General features: G+C 34.9%; 3 protein-coding genes across 4 annotated transcripts; 1 reads left to right on the top strand and 2 right to left on the bottom strand.

Moving 5' to 3' along the window:
• Window positions 1-369: 369 nt before the first annotated feature.
• LOC122055378 (ribose-phosphate pyrophosphokinase 4-like) lies at window positions 370-5,976 on the top strand. 2 transcript variants are annotated; one of them, XM_042616794.1, is made up of 8 exons: window positions 370-535; window positions 613-750; window positions 3,763-4,078; window positions 4,841-4,936; window positions 5,041-5,109; window positions 5,198-5,326; window positions 5,568-5,667; window positions 5,745-5,976. In XM_042616794.1, exons 1-8 carry the CDS (start codon window positions 402-404, stop codon window positions 5,873-5,875), a joined length of 1,113 nt encoding a protein of 370 aa, XP_042472728.1. In that variant the 5' UTR covers window positions 370-401; the 3' UTR covers window positions 5,876-5,976. The 2 variants fall into 2 exon arrangements, with proteins under 2 accessions (XP_042472728.1, XP_042472727.1); XM_042616793.1 differs by having other exon boundaries at window positions 5,742-5,976.
• Window positions 5,977-6,663: 687 nt separating this feature from the next.
• On the bottom strand, window positions 6,664-11,768 carry LOC121967934 (protein cornichon homolog 4-like). The gene is made up of 5 exons (XM_042518474.1): window positions 11,763-11,768; window positions 10,419-10,496; window positions 9,322-9,503; window positions 7,146-7,268; window positions 6,664-7,067 (listed from the first exon to the last, which is right to left on the bottom strand). Exons 1-5 carry the CDS (start codon window positions 11,766-11,768, stop codon window positions 7,034-7,036), a joined length of 423 nt encoding a protein of 140 aa, XP_042374408.1. The 3' UTR covers window positions 6,664-7,033.
• LOC122055377 (polyadenylate-binding protein-interacting protein 11-like) lies at window positions 11,726-16,800 on the bottom strand. The gene is made up of 10 exons (XM_042616792.1): window positions 16,286-16,800; window positions 16,079-16,189; window positions 15,223-15,267; window positions 15,070-15,142; window positions 14,871-14,983; window positions 14,685-14,744; window positions 14,535-14,582; window positions 14,299-14,367; window positions 12,096-12,157; window positions 11,726-12,000 (listed from the first exon to the last, which is right to left on the bottom strand). Exons 1-10 carry the CDS (start codon window positions 16,682-16,684, stop codon window positions 11,943-11,945), a joined length of 1,038 nt encoding a protein of 345 aa, XP_042472726.1. The 5' UTR covers window positions 16,685-16,800; the 3' UTR covers window positions 11,726-11,942.
• Between the last annotated feature and the right edge of the window lie 1,540 nt (window positions 16,801-18,340).

Raw genomic sequence — 18,340 nt, 5'->3', positions numbered from 1 at the left:
CGGACGATCTCCGGCCGCCCGTTTCGAACAAAATTTATAATCTAGTGGAGACGGTGAACCTAGAAAGGGATCGTAACCATTTACTGTGGGATTGCGATCGTGATCTGACTGTAAATACGAGTGGTATATTTCCTGAATCACAAAAAAATAGTCCACAAAAAAATAGTCCAGGAGATTTGTGCTCGATCATTGTTCCTTGCAATTCGCTAAAGGGAGAAATTTCATTTCATGAAAGATTTGATAAATAACACTTTCTTTTTAATTATTTCTGTTTCTTTTCAAAATTTGAAAGTTTTTTTTATAAAAAAAATTCTTTTCTTTTCAAAATTTAAAAAGTGACGGAGCATTTCTCTATATATACCTGAGTGCACGTGGTCGCCTGCGCGCAGCTTTTGAAAGCGATGGCTAGGTTTAGACATCGATCGCCTGCACACCCTCCGCACCGACGCCGAGAACCGGAGCAAAACAGTGGCGCCGTCTCTTCCCTCGATAGATCGTCGGTTCGCCGCGGCCTTTCCGGATCTTGTAAGGGAAGGTCATTACCGATTGCTCTTTTCCTTCTTCTCTAGGAATCTGCTTGTCAGTTCTAGATTAGATTATATCGATACCTAGGTTTTCTGGCAATCAATTCAAGATGGGAAAGGGAACGGATAAGCAGATTAACCTCTTTTACTGCACGGAGTGCGAAGAGCTCGCGAGGAAGGTGTGCGATCAATCCGATGCCATTCAACTCCGTACCATCTCGTGGAGGTTTCCTTCTCGTTCTCAAAAATTATGTGAACTACTATCTTTGTTACCTTTCGTGTTGCTAGTTGATTGCGGTTCAGCATTTACTGTGAAAATTTGGGTTTTGTTTTCTCTATGTTTCTTACCACAGCGTATATCAATTTCAATTAGGAGTGTTTCAAGCTAAATAGTACCACAGTGTGAAAATTGTAGTTCAGCAATTTCTCTGTGTTTCTTACCACAGTGTGAAAATTACAGTGTTTCAAGCTAAATAGTACGGAGGAGGAATTTATATGGCTCAAAATAGGGAAGTATTCTTGGTTATTTTTAGTGGTGTAGCCAGGATTTTCAATTAGGAGGGGAGAATTTCAAAAATTCCAAATATTAGTGTATATCAATTTTCACCATCCAAAAGCTTAAATTTCGAATTTAAGTAGCTGAACTTAAATTTGAAAATTTTGACCATAGCCCTTGGTTCTAATTGAAACAACGATCCGTCGATCCTCAAAACTTATCTATGACTCAAAGTCGAAAGATCATTTGTGAACTCGCTTCCTCATAATATTTAGCATTCCTAGATCTTTATTGCGATCTAAATAACCATTCTAACTAGCAACCTAATAAAATAAAGTTTATACTTTACAACTCTCTTTCAATTAATCAAACATGAAAGAAGAAAGGAATAACATACTCCTCTTGGAAGACCGGTGCTTTTGAGAAAAATAGAGAAGAGACGATGGGAAGTAGGGCTGAAAACAAGCTGAGCCGAGCTTTGGGGTGTTCAAGCTTGTTTGATAAGGTAACCAAGTCGAGCCGAGCTTTGTGGTGTTCAAACTTGTTCGATAAGGTAACCAAGCCAAGTCGAGTCAAGCTTAAAATGAACCAAGCTTTTGAAATGAGTGTTCAAGCTTGGCTTGATTTATTTTTTATGAGCTTGAGCTTGTTTTAAGCTTGGCTTGAGCTTGGTTCGTTTAGATATTATCAAGCTCTCAATTCAAGCTTGGTTCGAGCTTGGCTTGAGCTTGAGCTTGATTCGAGCTTGGTTCGTTTAGATGTTATCAAACTCTCAATTCAAGCTTGTTTGATTATTCGAAACTTTTATTTATTTGATTGATTATTGAGCTTGATAATTTAAATTTATTTATTTATTTTATTTTATTTGATTGTTTATTTAGCATATTGAAAAGAGTTTATTAATGAATATGGTTCGTGTTCATGAACGTTGTTCACGAACATTGTTCACGAACGTTGTTCATGAACGTTAACGAGCTGAACACATATGTGTTCAAACTTGTTTATTTAGCTTAACGAGCTGTTCAAACTTTTTTGTTTAATTAATCTTATGTATATTGAACGAACATAAACAAGCTCTTACCAAGCCGAACACCAAACTTGTTCACGAAAGCTTGGTTCATTTACAACCCTAATAGGAAGGAAGAAGCAAAAGAGAAGAGCTTTACCTTCTTCATTAGCAACCTCGACTAGTTTCAATGAGCTCGACAACGACACAAAGAGAGAAAGGCAAGGCAAAACATAACTATTCTTGTGGTGTCAATAAAACCCTAAAAACACGAGAAGAGGAAGAAGATTCGAGGGTTGAGAGATGCTCTTGTTACTAGAAGAGGGATGTAGCAGCTAATGCTGTGTGTACGGCTTGCTAGAGAAGATAAAGGAGAAGAAAAGAGAACTCTTGTGCATGAGAAGAGGAGAAGATAAAATTGTAGGTTTACTACCGTTGTAGAAGAGAAGGAGAAGAAGCAAATGAGGAAGAGAAAAATAAAAGAGAGGGATGGGTGAAGGGGTGGCATATGGTAAGAACAGGGTTGCAACATGCATACGGAGAAAATGGAGAGAAAAAAATGAAATAGAAGGTTTCCTCAAAAAATATCCTAATTCATTTTAAATCGATCGAACTCGTTTAAACCTTAAATTTGGTTCAACCATAACCAAATCAACTCCAAATTAATCCCAATTTGAACCAACATAATCCTTATCTCCGCAACTACTTGTTGAATTTAGTTCGAACCTGATTCAATTTTAATTTAGCTCCCTTATTTCGTGTCCGACGATGTAGTCCATTCGTTTATTATTATATATTTTATTTTTAAAATTCAATACTTAATCTTTCAAGTCGCGATATTTCCTAATAAAAATGGTACCAATTGATAACTTCCGTCATGAGTTTTCCAAATATGTGATCAATTTTAATTTCCGGCATCGAATGGAGATGAATCGGCCAATCAAAATAACGGTGAGAGCTTTCAAATATATAATGTTATTTTTTTAACAAAATGAGAGAGGGGACAGTCACACCCCCTCTTCTCCACGTAGCTACGTCTCTAGTTATTTTGATGATCCATGTTTTAGAAGTAGAAAAATAGGTTCTCTTCTAGCATAGAATTTGGCTTCAATCTGCTTTGGCACCGGGAACAAAAGGAATTTAGTATGATATACTAAATGGGTTGTGTTTCTGTTATTATCGAACAAGTTCACATTTTGAAGTGAATTCCAATAATGGTTTGGAGCTATGGTGTCAGTTGTTTATGATCTTACCTTCTTTACAACTTTATCAGATTGGCGTTCATGTTTTAGGTACTTTTAGTTGTAAGTGTTAACTTAAAATTATGTGATCTCACATCTGAATTGTGCTAAATCATCCTTAAATAGTTGTCTGGCTTAACATTTCATTCGAATATCTTAACATACTTTTAGAAAGAAAAAAATGATATTTGCATTCTCGATTCTATAAAGTCTAGAGTGTTAAACTCTGATGTCAGAACTCGTTTGTTGTTATTGTCCCGTCACATGAATGCAATTCTTGATACTTGGAAGGTGTGATTGATAGATCATGACATGATTTATTTAAGCTGAGGTGGCTAGTATCATAGTTAATTTCCATAATATCCTAAGAACCGATTGCCTATTTAATAACGTCCGGTATATGTCTGTTAATGAGCTGCAAACCTTTTGGCTTTTAGTTAATACTTTTCAGAGAAGATTCAGTCAGTAACTGATGCTTCAATATAATAATTTCAGAAATTTTGATGATGGGTTTCCTAACATTCTCATCAATAATGCTCACGATATAAGAGGGCAGCATGTGGCCTTTTTAGCCTGTTTTAGCTCACCAGGAGTCATTTTTGAGCAAATATCTGCAATATTTGCATTGCCAAAGCTCTTTATTGCTTCTTTCACCTTGGTATTACCATTCTTCCCAACTGGTACCTTTGAGAGGATGGAAGAAGAAGGTGATGTTGCTACAGCTTTTACAATGGCACGCATTTTATCTATGATTCCCAAGTCTAGAGGCGGCCCAACAAGTATTGTCATCTACGATATACATGCTTTGCAGGTTGGTAGAACTTACATCCCATATTTATACTAGTAATGCTTTTTAAATTAACCTCATCCTGTATTGTTATATATTTTAAACTCATTTTCTCACTTTGCAGAATCTTTGCCCTATCACTCATTTGTTTATAATTTTATCGTCGTTATGAAGTGTGACATATCTTTCAATTAATATGATGGAAATATATTTCTTCTGATATTTATTTATTATATTAGAAATTTCAAAGAATTTTGGAGTTTGTTATGGGAAGGAAGAAAAGTATAGTTTCTTTATCTGTAGACTTTTATTCTGCTTTTGCTACTGTTATTCTATGTTTTTAACCTTTCTCATGTCTGTTGAATGCTTGTTTTTAACAACATATGTTTGTCTCTATGAAAGAGTTCATGATAGATCATTTTGTCTTGATATCTTAGGAATTAAGCATCTATATCATTCCAAAAATTTGTCGTCGTCTTGTAATACTGATCAAGCTTTAGTAATTTCGGTGTTCAAACTATTTATTTCTGACATGCTGATCACAACCCTGTCCTGTACACATAAATTTTCAATAGAAAGCATGTAGAAGAATAATGGAATTGTGATCAGTGATAAGGTATGACCATTTTCTCATTGTGAATGATGACTTCATACTCTTATTGCATACTACAATTCAGTGCTGGTTCATTATATTCTCGCTTTCTTGATATGTGATCACGGTTTGCATCGAAGAGTATCAATCTGTGCTCTTTAGATTTCTTTTTGGCTTGTATCAAAACTCCTCAGGAAAGATTCTATTTTGGAGATGATGTCTTGCCGTGCTTTGAGACTGGGATTCCGCTACTGCTGAAACGGCTACAGGAACTTCCCGACGCTAACAATGTAAATATATTTATCATATCTTTTTGAGAACAATCTGTACCGATATTATGCCTCTCTATGCTTGGCTAGGTCAACTGAAACTTCTCTAATTTACGCGCAAACAGATTACAATAGCATTCCCTGATGACGGAGCATGGAAGAGGTTTCATAAACAGCTACTGCATTTCCCAATGGTCAGACGGCCATAAATTATACCCATTTCATATCTAGGGATAAGCTTAGATTGAATAATATTCCGATCCAAAGTTCAAACTCGTGCAGATTGTCTGTGCAAAGGTTCGCGAAGGTGACAAAAAAATAGTCCGAATCAAGGAAGGAAACCCAAAAGGTCAACATATCGTCATCGTCGATGATTTGGTACAATCCGGCGGCACACTTATCGAATGTCAGGTAAAAACCAGCACCATTCAAGGGTGTGATATATAAATGAGATGATTCTCTGTCCCGAAAATGGTGTGTCCTCATGTCCTCTCGACGATCGGACGGCTATGACATTCTCGTGATGTACACGTCATCCTTAAGATGTGATTTAGTTTGTCCGATCGGTAAAGGGACACGGGGACAGAGGATCTCATCTCTATATAAACCTCATGTACATTGATTTTGCCTCGAAACTTTTACTTGCTTACAGAAAGTTTTAGCTGCCCATGGAGCCGAAAAAGTGAGCGCTTATGTCACTCATGCTGTCTTCCCTAATCGATCATGGGAGAAATTTTTGCACAATAAATTCGGTATGTTATAACTACATCAATGAGCTGTTTATATTATTGTTGTAAATTCTGTTCTAAAATATTTTCCTCTTCAGAAGGCTCAGGAAACCAGTTTGCTCATTTCTGGATGACAGATTCATGTCCTCTTACAGTGAAAGCCATTGTTGATAGGCCTCCGTTCGAGGTTATCAGCCTTGCTGGATCTATTGCCAATGCCTTGCAAATTTAAAATAAATGTTGTATGTTTCGAACGGTTCTCCAAAAGGCTTATTGAGAGAAATAAACCACGTGATTTTGCAAATTATCATTAAATCTATACATAGTTTTTTTTTTTTGCTCTTTTGATAATTTGGAAAATCTAAAACATATTATTTTGTTCTTCTGATTAATCTTTGTGCCAAAGTCAAGAATATTATTTTTTTTGGTGTTAAAATCCATGCACGTAGATTTTGACATATTGAATATGGTAGGAAAAATAAAAATAAAAAGAGGAATAACAAAAATATTTTAAAACGCTAAACTTAGCTGATTTGTTATATGGAATTTCTCGATTGAGGAGTTGATCCACTCGATTGAATTTATTTTCAAAATTCAGAAATTCATTTAAAAACTAATAATAATTTAAAAATCACTAATGCATCATGAAACAAATGAGCAATCATAGATGTTATTTTCTATAACAATTTCGATTACCAGAATTAAGTTGGGGGAGCTCTTGGTCCATAAAAATATGGACAAGGAGATGGACCATATAAAATTATGACTAAAACATGACAGAGATCCGATCATAATTGATTATGATCTTTCTTTAGATTTACTGTTCTTCTCATATCATAGTTTGAATCAGGACGGATGATCGGAAGCCGTCCAAAAACCACCCCCATTCGGCAACTAACAACCTAATCACTTGTCCACCATTGACGGCCTTTGGACGACCTCCAACAATCCGCTCTGATCCAAATTATAACATAAGAAAATGATAAACTCAAGGAGGGATTGTAATTAATTGCGATCGGATGGCCATCACGATTCCATCGTAATTTCATGTGATCCATCTCCTGATCCACAAAAATATGGACCACTAGGAGATTGGTCCCGAATTAAGTAATCTCTAGTTTACAAAGTTTTGTAGCACCCACCCTTGAAATAAGATCATCCGATAGAAGATTACAAGTACCTGATATGGTACAAATTTTTCGAAGAGGAACACAACCAATTGAAAGCTGCACTTTGTTGTTCTGGTTGTCAAAGATCACCAATTTCCCGAACAAATCTCATTACTAAAAAGAGAGACCGAATGAACAGCTAATTCACGTCGATTGCAATTGCAGTGACAAATAATGAATTATCAGATGATGAAAGAAGTGGAAGCTCAGAGTGTTGGCAACTATTCGTCGTCTTCCAATATGCTATAAATCATCCTACACTCACACACAAAGGCGACAATCAGATTATGTCGTGAGCATAAGACGCAACCATATGCAACAAATGCAGTTTACCAGAATAACGACAGGAAGAGAAGGATAACAAGGTTGATGAGCTTGAAGAGGCGTCTTTTCTTTTCTTGATTGAGCTGGTTAAAGATCTCCGTAACGTCTATCAGATGTTGCCGCCTCTGGTACCTGTAAGTAGATATTATCAAATAGCAGATAAGACTTTCGGTTCGACTTCGCATACAAAGCTGCTTCCAAAACTAATTACTAATGATCAGGAGATTTGTGTAAACGGAGTAGCTTGACTAATGTATCGTCGTATCAAACCGCATACAAGGTAACTTCAAAAATGTGCACTATCTTCCATCCAAACAAATTTGTGGAGGATCAAACAAAAGCATAGCCTTATTCAAGAAAGTGAATAAGTTATTTTGCAACATAGAAAATTTTATTTTAGTTTACCCTATCATCAAGGTTCAATCCCCTAATAATAGTTACTGTCCAAACGCTATGATTTTCAAAAATACAAAAAGGAAATGCAAACTACAGAGATAAACTGCTTGTTCTCAGTTGAACAATGCCTCAATTCTTATATTTCAAATGCATGAAATATGTTATAAGGATCTAATGAGTAAACAAAGTTTGGCAGATTTGATCAGATCTCAATCCTGCCTAACCTTTTGAGAACATAAAACAAAATAAATCTAATTTTCATTTCTTGTTCATCAAAGACACGAATCAGATACAACAGTTGAAATATAATTTCGATTCCATACCACTCTACTATATATATATACATATATTATAATTACTTTGCCTATGGTTTCACTTGGTTGAGCTTTGAGTTCCTAATCTTGATCATTGCTACCCCAATTGTATTTGTAGCTTGTATTCTTTTTGTTAGGGGCATTCTATAAGGAGCAATAGCGACGTGAAAGAGAGAGTTTCGAGTACAGCACAAGAATATAATTAAAGTACACATTCTGCACTTAAAATGAAAGTCCCAAGAACTTATATGAAATGGACAGAAGGGAGCTAGAGGGTTCATAGAATGGGTTTAAGTGAGAAGATCATTTGTAGCTCGCCAACCTCACCTGAGGCAGGGAATGAACGAGCTGACATTAGATTAGAGGAAGATACATTCCTGGTTGGGCTAGCCGACTGAGAACTCGATTGACAAGCACTAGTGCCCGAAAGAGCATTGATGATTCCTAAAAAAATTGTAACTGTTCCAGCACACATCCCACCTTAACTGTCAGTGTTATCCTTCGCTTAAAGTTCAGATTTATCAATTATTGAAGAAGTGGTTCCTTAATAAACAACTATTGGTCAAGAAATGCTCTTCCTGCCTTTATTTTCCTCTGTGCAGAGCAAGAAAGAAACTTATACAATGAACCGCTTTCAAGTTCTACTCAACCAGACACAGAATTAGATCATTTCTACTGAGGTTTTGCTTGAATCAACTTAAACAAAAACTAAAAATCAGTCAATCTATTCAGAAATCAGAAAAACCATCCACCTCAATTCTAAGTTGTGCTATCATCCAATCCCTCTTCCTTATGCTTTCTATCCACTAGTTTTGAGATGCATTAAAGCATCTAAATATATAAAAAATCACTAGAGGGTGTGAAACAACAATCTAATGTGTTTGAAATTACCAGATCCTCTAAATCATCCACCATGTGGTGGCTTAACCTACTGGTAAAAGATACAATTCTGTCCAAAGGGAACACTGATCATTAACGGAGGGTGATAGCCATGAGATACTAAGCATGACTTTGTGTTATCCTTCTAGATCTGTCAACCTCCAATTCTTGTCTTGTTTATCTAAAGTGTCTAATTTAATAACCTCAAAAGACACTCTTTTGGCATGCTTTTGCAGATTTATTGATCAAAAAAGTGGAGAAGAATTTCTTTGAAAAGGCTTTAAGCGCTTAATGTTGAGAGGCTGATTTGGACAAGTGCCACTAGACTAATTTACTTTTCCCTATATGTATATCATATATGAACAAAAGAATTGATTTGCTCTTCTTATTGCGGCATTTGACATCAGCAGCAACTTGACAAGATATTCACCAAAAATTCTATATGAAAATGTACACCAGTATGTGCATGTATAAATCTGTACAAAAAGTTGGCTTTAAGACAATACCATATGATATTTAAGGTTTTCTGTAAGAAATGCTTGACAATAAATTAAGAATTTGTTTCCTTCTAAAATACTTAGCAACCAGAAACTTACAATCTTGCATTGTAGTAAAGGTATGGAACAGAAAGCAAAACCATCCACCAATTTCCAGAGAAGAGAAAGAGTAGGCACAAAAATCCTTGCAAACCAAACTCTGGATATATCACTTTATTTATTTGTGAGGCTGAGTCATAAGGATTGATATGATCAAATTCTAGGTCGGCCAAACACATAAGCTGCCCCAAAAAAAATGCAGACAATTCATATGTGTTACGTAAAAAGTGGCAAAAAAAAGTGAGTAAACATAAATGATTATGTTCAAACTGCAACTTATCTTGGTAGGATAATAAGAAATTTTGTTCATGTTTGAAGTAAAAACATATAAACATATCAAACAAATAAAGTCAAGATATCAGCAGATTTAGCTTGACAATGAATATTAAACAATACCATCACACATAAACTCTATAACGGTTAACCAACCGGTCCAAGCATTTCCAGGTTAGCAGTCTTCAGAAAATGCAACATCACTCAGCCATAATTGCATCCTACAAGACCATAACAATGTATCTATCTGAATTGAATGAAGCAAATGACTTAGTGAAATTCTCAAATTTGGGCCTGTAATTCCACTCGAGAGTTAAAGGAAACAGGAAGTTAATAACTTGAAATTTTACCAAAAGTGAATTTTCATCAAAATAGTTGTGTGAAACGCGAACTCTTTGGAGAAATCTCTCTCTTACGGATCAGAGAAAAATTATACTTGTAGAATACCACACTATTATCAATTATCACCCAACATCCTCATCATAAATACATTTTTGATCTCTCTTGGAATAATTAATATGAGATAAAAGATTCCCAGCCGCTCTAATCGGCAGCCATGCGAAACGAAACCAGTTGAAACCCCTGGTTCCAACAAGAGTTATAATAAAATCCCTCCCTTCCATTTAGAGCATCCGGCTCACAACCAAAGCAGTCTAAGCCTCAATTCCATCCAAACCAGTCGAGACACGGACAAAGACCTAAAAAGGTCAGATTTTTTTTTTCTTCCAATCGTCTGAAGAGATAAGCTATGAGCCTCCAAAGGCTTTAGGGCGGGAATAAAGTATAATTTATGGACCATTATTAGGGAAAGAAAGAGAGGGCACCTGGTAGATGACGAGAACGATGAGGGCGACGAGGAGGAAGAAGGCGGTGAGCCAGAAGTACACAATTACCTCCCCTATCTACTCCACCGCCGACAAAGCTCTAGATAGGAGCGGCAGCAGCAAATCGAGCTTCTCCTTGCGACATCTAATGGAAATTGGGGGAGGCTGGTCTGTTGAACGAACCCCAAGTAACGAATAACCAAATCTAAAAATATATAGCGTATCAAAAGGTTTAAATATAGAGTAAAATAAATTATTTCAAAAGCATTTACCACATTTTACTATCGATAGAAATTTCGAAAGTATTTTAAAAGAAATTATTAAATTATTTCAAAATTATATATATATATATATATATATATATATATATATATATATATATATATATATATATATATATAAAATAAAATAAAAATATTTACCACATTTTACTATGGATAGAAATTACAACGATACTTTGTGATCAAAAGATCATGATTTCGAATTCTAAAAATAAATTTTTTGTAAAAGACAAGGTAAGACTACATATAATAGATCATTCTTTAAGATCTTGTATAATGAAAATTTCGTACACTGAACTATCTTTATTAAGATAATACACATATAAAGTTTTTTTATAAATTTTTTTAAAAAAATATTAAAAATCTCAAATGAACATTTTTGGAGCTTGAGATCATGGAAGTTTTGAGAAATGAAAAAAAACGAAAATGCGCCTTTGTTTTTTTTTCGCTTCGAACAGGTCTCAATTAAACATATATAATTATTCAACTGTCTTTAGTATGATTTAATATTATTATTTCCTTGTCTAAATTTTAATAGGTCGGCTAACAGCTATAAAATATTATAACTATAAAACAGGAATTCTTATCATTCACATCACCACAACTACAAAATATTATCGTTCACACTGTTACAATCATCACAACTATAAAACATTAACACCTACCACACTGCTGACCGATTCAAAAATTAGATGTAAAATAAAATATTAAACAATACTGAAAAATAATTAAATAATTATACATGACTCCAAAATAAAACATCCTTTTGATTAAAAAAATAAAAGTGGTCACTTTGATGATTTGGAAAAAAAAACAAGGGCAGCTTTTTGATTTTTACCCATATATAATGATTTGCCAATTATTTAAATGAATAATTTAAAATAGAATAATTTATAATCGGCACATTTAAAACGATTCGAGGTAATTTGGAAAAAAAAAAATGTAAATTTTACGGGGCGAAATGATTTTACACCAACATGATCATAGATCAAACTGTTGACAGCATAACAGAAGATCTTAAACTAATTAGATAATAATGAATACTAAACAGCTGAAATATTACCACCATAAAGTTGTTCAAATTGTCTGTGTCAACATAGAGAAATGCTAAATCTAAGGAAAAATCCAACCATTTATCCGCAAGAAACATGCACATAAGTTATCGACCAAAACATACCCTTCCATATCTCTGTATATGAAGTGTGTATATACTGCCGCTGACCAACTCATATAGTTGTGTGATTCAATGCATCGGTGGGCGAGGTGCCCGTGGACGCACTGGGGTCTTCGACGGGCTGACCCTATATGAAATCAGAGTATTGAGATTATTTGAGAAATCCATATAAAACTGTGAGAACTAGATAGAAAAGGTAAAGAATTATTGCACATAGCTTACCTTATGGGTAAGGATCCTAAAACAACACCACTACAGTTCAGCGCAGCAGTAGCACTCTCAGCCTGAAATGATGAATTCCGATAATCAAATCGAAAGCGCTATGATTGGGGTGGGTATCCACTGAACTGGCAAAATAATGAATTATCATGCACAAGAATGGTATGTAGAAATTAAACTTGAGTAAGAGATAATACAACTCTGACAAGTGACAAATACAATGCAACAGGCCAGAGACATTTTTTAATCCATACCTACACTTAAGTATGGATTTTGAGTGTATTGGATTAAGAATTACTTCCTAAAGGAAAAGGTAAAAAAAAAAAAATGGACTCGTCTCTGGGTCACTAGGTGTTGTACCAAAAAAAAAAAAACAAAAAAGACAATCCGGTGCACGAAGCTCCTGTCATGCGGGATCCCGGGGAAGGATCCATTGTATGCAGTCTTACCTGCTTTTTGCAAGAGGTTATTTTCAGGATTTGAACCCGTGACCTTTTGGTCATGGCAACAACTTTACCGTTGCGCCAAGGGTCACTAGGTGTTGTACAAGATTACCTATATTATCGACATTTCCTGTTACTTGGATAAAATGTGGGAATCCTCCCAAGTACAAAAAAAGATGAAGGGTCTGATCCATCCAACTGAATATCATGATACAACCTGATAAATGAGGGCCTCAAACTCAGACATGAGTGAAAATGAAATCACTCCATTTCACTTCAAAGAGTAATTTCTACAAGAATAGTTTAACCTGATATAATTTCTTCGCATAAGTGTCTAGCTGGAGTTCTAAATAAATAAACATACCAAGTTTTGCAATTACAATGTGAACAATACTTTTGAACCGGACACAATTTATAAATAAACTTATTTATTATTAAATTATATAAGTCTTGATTATAAAATCATTTCTCAATTTTTTATTCAAATATATAAAAATATAGTAATCTATAAATTTTATAATTTTAAATTATCTATAATATGTTAAAAATAAGAAAATAATATAAATTTTATATATTAAATCAACTCTTTACTTGAAATTATAAGGACAACAATATTATTAATTAAGCTCAATAAAATCTCAAGCTCGATAAAGTTTTAAATAAACAAGCTTGAACACAGTCAAACTTGGGCTTGGGTCAGCTCTTTACACCCCTTATTTATAGGTCAGATTTCAGAAACTTGATTGTATCTTGGTATTGCTTATATCAAGTTCATATTAATTACTAAGATCTAAGAAATAGGTTTAGAATGGAAGTTAGGCTTGAAAAAAACAAGAAATAGAAGATTAAATTTATAGGTACACACAATATGATAAATGGATTATACAGTTAAGGAAGATGCAATATCTGGTTGTTTTCCTTTATCATACATCACCGGAATAAAAACCTAGCACTTTCGGAAGAAACAAGATACCAAAATAAAATTGAAAACCCCATCAATAGCAGCAACATCATATTATCAGAAGTTGGCAGTTAAGACTTCCCATAACAATCATATATTTAGTGACTAACATTTAAAGTGAGATGATGAATATCTTAACTATTTACAAGTCTGCTATGTAAGAATCTAATTACTAAGCATTTTCCTCATATGAAATTAACACTACATTAGTAAAGGGCATTCACATGGTAACATCTGTTGATCTGTTGGAAGTATAAACCTAAATCAAATTCCTTAGCAGTCTGCAAAACTCCATGTTATTTGTAATTTTATATACCAACATATAAGAAGATATATTTTTCATGAAACTCAAAGCTAGATTTCAGGTACTTTTGAGCAAGATTTAAAATTTCATGCCAAAGTTTCAATTTTTTGCCAGAACGATACGATCTCAATACTGTATTGTTCTGTGCTGTACAATTTCGATATTTATTTAATTGAATTAATAATACATTTTTATTTTAATATTTTCTCTCCCTTTATTCGCCGCTCATCTATTCCCTTCTTTTTTTTCTCCTTCCTTGCCATTTGGCCATGTAACAGTCAGTGGGCAGAACGGTATCAAAGCTAAGGTGGTGGTTCACATCAGTACCATACTTAACATGGCAAATAGGGACACTATCATAATTTGGCATCTAGAGTAGGATCTTTTAGTAAATTCACCATAAAACATTAATTAACAAAAAAATAATAAAGGAAGATTTAAAAAAAAAACAGTATCATATAAGTGAGCATGGATTAATCAAAGCTAAGAGTCACTAACCATCACAAATTCAACAAACGCAATCCTTGTAGAATGATGGTAATCTCCAAGAAGTCTTAAGCGATAAACCTGTAAAATATAATTTGTAATATAACTATCTGCATTGATTAATCAGTATATGAGATATTAAGATTACAGAATGTCATTTATTATTCAACCTTAATTAAGCCATGGTTAGGAATATATAATAGTCAATATAAATATATTAAAGAAGTAGTTAAGCAAGTGCAACCAACCTCTCCACAAATAGACTCAAAGAAGAGTTTAATGTCTGCCTGAGACACCTATAGCAGGAATTGCCACAAAAGAAAAAAAAAATAAGCTATAAATGAGCAATTTATGCAAACACAAATTGGACAAATTAACCAAGGTATTCTAGGATGAACCTTCTTGTCAATATTTGTACAGTAGACAGTCCTTGAACACATCTCACGCTCATTGTCAGACTGAAATTATAGCAATTCTCAGTTAGGCAATAATGGAAAGGATGCCATGACAAAAGTGGTGATGGAGGTTTGATTGGTTTGAAACATATATGGAAGCTAAAGTCAACATTTACAAAATTCTCTTACCCGGGGCAAAAATGTTGGGTTGACAGGTGCAATTGCAGTTTTTGAAGGAAGCACTCTTACGGGATAAAATCCAAGAACAGTCCCTGACAGACTTAAAGCAGCTTGCGCACCCTCTAATTTTGAATGTGCCAATAGCAATTATCAGTGATGATTAAATACAATTTGACCCAGACCAAGGGTACAAAAAAAGGAAAACTACCCTCATCAGTGAACTCTATGAAAGCAAAACGAAGAACTGATTTTGGGTCCCCACACATGCGACAATCAACAACCTGTGGCATAAAACATTCATTCATCTACAAGTATGTGTAATCTTATTAAGACACATGAGAAGAATGTTAAGGCAACTAACCTGCCCACAATGAATGAAAAGTGTAGCTAGCTGTTCTTCAGTAACCTAAATATATACAGAATCATGGATCAAAACTCCAATATGAACAAGTTCAAAAGTGAACTATGCTACAATAAATCATTTAAAATTTTCTTATCCATGAACAAATCTAAATTAAGGAACTTGTTTGTAAAATTCAGATTGCTAACAAGCTTAAATACAAATTGAAACAGTATTTAACAATCAAACAAAGCATTGTGACACAACCAACATATGATTTAGTTACTTTCTCTAAAGGTAATCTATTCAATGATGCCTGGTAATACAAATTGTTATTTGATTTTACATCATAGAACTGTTCCTATAACAAGCTACCAAAACAAGTAGAGCAATGTAGCATCACTAGTCGATCAATACACTAACAACACTTACCTTGATTAAGTATACTACAAATTCTCAAACTTACTAAGAAATCATGAACTAATAAATGATATAAAGAACAAGCACAAAATAATGCATAAGCATGTAACAAGTTCAAAATGGGTTATCATGCAGAATTCTCATTGATGACTAGAGTATGATAACTTTACAAGTAATCACCTAAAAATGCACACCATCAGTATGAATTATAGAAGTATATTGATCATGTTAACAAAGTATGGATCTAGACAAAAATCAAGGATTTGCAACATGGTAGCTAGGCTCTTCCACTTAGAAATTTCAAAATGAAAATATTTTCTTTAATAAAGGATCTATTTAATCCAATCACACTAGTCAAATAGGTTGCTCATTTAGATCCTCCAGAAAACGTCTCAGACAAAGAAAAAGAGAGCATAAAAGCTATTTAACATTGTGAATAAACCTAATTAGCTATTACCTGATGATCGATGTCCGAGACATACACAGTTCTTCTAATCACTTCGTCTTGCTGTGCCATACTAGTCCGGCTAGTCATCCGACGTCTCCCATGACCGTATCCATTCTTTTTCTAAAAGAAAAGCACAATAGCATCAAGATCAGAAACATCTCAAACACGAAAGGAGGGAAAAAAAATAGGAGAACCAGCTACATCCCAGACACTCACCCGTTGGTCACCATTCCCAACTCCATCGCCGACCCCTAAGCCTTTCGCATAAAAAACTCCGCCGGCGCCGAAACTATTCCTCGTCACCGTGAGTGACGAGGGTACGAACTCTTGCGCCATCGGATTCAGCTTCGACAGAAGCTCCTCCAGGTCCCGCATCTCCCGCTTAAACTCCTCGTCTCTGGTAGCGACGCCGTTAGGCCTCGGTCCCGCGGACGAAATCACATCCTTGGAACTCGAGAGAAAGGCGTCTGCAGAGGCGTCACGGTAGCTGCGTGGCTCGGTCGCTTCCAGATCCTTGGGACCGCGCAGCTCCGGCGCTCCGCCGGCGTCGACGGAGGTGGAAGCGCTCCCAGCCGCCAGTAGATCATCGCCCTTCTTGGTCTCCACGATGGCCATCTTCGGAACGAGCTCCCCAAACAACCACCTCTTCCTCCTCTCCGATGAGGGATTCAGCGGCTGCCTCCACGGAAAGGAGGAATAAAGAAAAGAAGGGGTGGGGAGGGTAGCTGAGAGTACAGAGCAGAAGGGGTAAGCTCACCGATTAGATCGGTGCCCCCAAAGAGCCGACAGAAGAGGGAAGTGCGGTGACCAGACCGCGCTGGTGAACTTTTTCGGGGCCGTCGCGTCTGTCTCTTCTCTCTCTACTCCGCCTCGTCCATTTCTCGCTTGTATCGGACGGTTAGATGTTGCTTCTCAAACTGCGAGCCTCATCCGACGGTCAAAATTAAAATTTATGTCCTAATACCGAGGACAATTACCATTCTACCAGTCCGATCATTCATCAAGAGTAGTGGGGCCGAGGTGGGGTCTGTCGCGGGTACCGACGGGGGTTGAGTTTGACGAAGGTGTTTTTCTGTGGGAGCATCATGCAACGTGCCATGGCATGTATGAATATCACGTCACCTCAATGATGATATGGAGGCAAATTTAGTGACACTTGGAGGAACCAGAGAGGTATATTAAGGCATCCGTACCCCTAAATCCTAAACCTATTCAAGATGTTTATATTTTACCATATTATTATCACATCAAAAATTAAAAATTTTATTTCTTTTAAAAATCACTCTCTATTATCATAAAATCTCTCTCTTTTAAGTCATTCATAAGAGCTTTATACTCTATCACATCATTGTCACATCAAAAATTAAAAATCTTATTTCTTTTAAAAACCACTCTTTATTATCATAAAACATCTTTCTTTTAAAAATTTCATTTTTTTTAAAATTCTCTCTTTATCATCTCTCCACTATTTTTTCTATAAAGCTGGTCCCGAGATTTTAATACAGATTTATAAAAAAACTATAAACCCTACCTATGTAGTGGAGAAGGAGTTTATACTGAGAAATTTATAGCATAAATTACATAGTATAAATCTCCCATTGCAGATGTCCTAAAAAACTCTATTTCTTTTAAAATTCTCTCTAAACCTCTCTCTTACTTGCATGCTATAAACCTTCTCACTGCAGATGTCCTAAATGTAACAATTTTTTTAAAAAAAATTGATTTACGTTTCTTTATTTATGAAAAAGAGTAACTTAATTTTAAAACTATCAAAAATAATAATAATAAAAATAATATTATTCATTTCCTACTCCTCCCGCTAATCTTCTAAATTTCTTTTCTCTCGTCCTTTTCTAATACATCCTCTCTCTCCAAAATTAAAAGGACATGATATATTCTCATATCCGACACAGGATGGACCTAATATTTTTTTATATCAAATCTATTCTAAACATGATATGATTCAATATCACACCCATCATGACCCGATCAATATCAGACCCAAATTAAATTTGATATTTTTCATGCATACTAAATCTGATATTTTTCAATATCAAACTCATGTATTGAAAAAAGTATGAAATTTAGGAGATTTAGATAGGAAAAGAATACCATTAGTTTTTGATATTTGTTTTTAGTAGTTTTGAAACTATGATGTTAAAGCTGCTATTTTTGAAAAAAAAAAAAAAAAAACTCGCTCTAAAATTTATTTTTTAAAAACAAGCCCTTAATTTATAATAACCAAGTTATTGTCCGCCTGCCAGATTAAAT

Source organism: Zingiber officinale, chromosome 3B, assembly GCF_018446385.1.
Source record: "Zingiber officinale cultivar Zhangliang chromosome 3B, Zo_v1.1, whole genome shotgun sequence".
NCBI lineage: Eukaryota > Viridiplantae > Streptophyta > Magnoliopsida > Zingiberales > Zingiberaceae > Zingiber > Zingiber officinale.
Note: the sequence above shows the minus strand (reverse complement) of the source record. Positions and strands in the feature narration are given on the sequence as shown.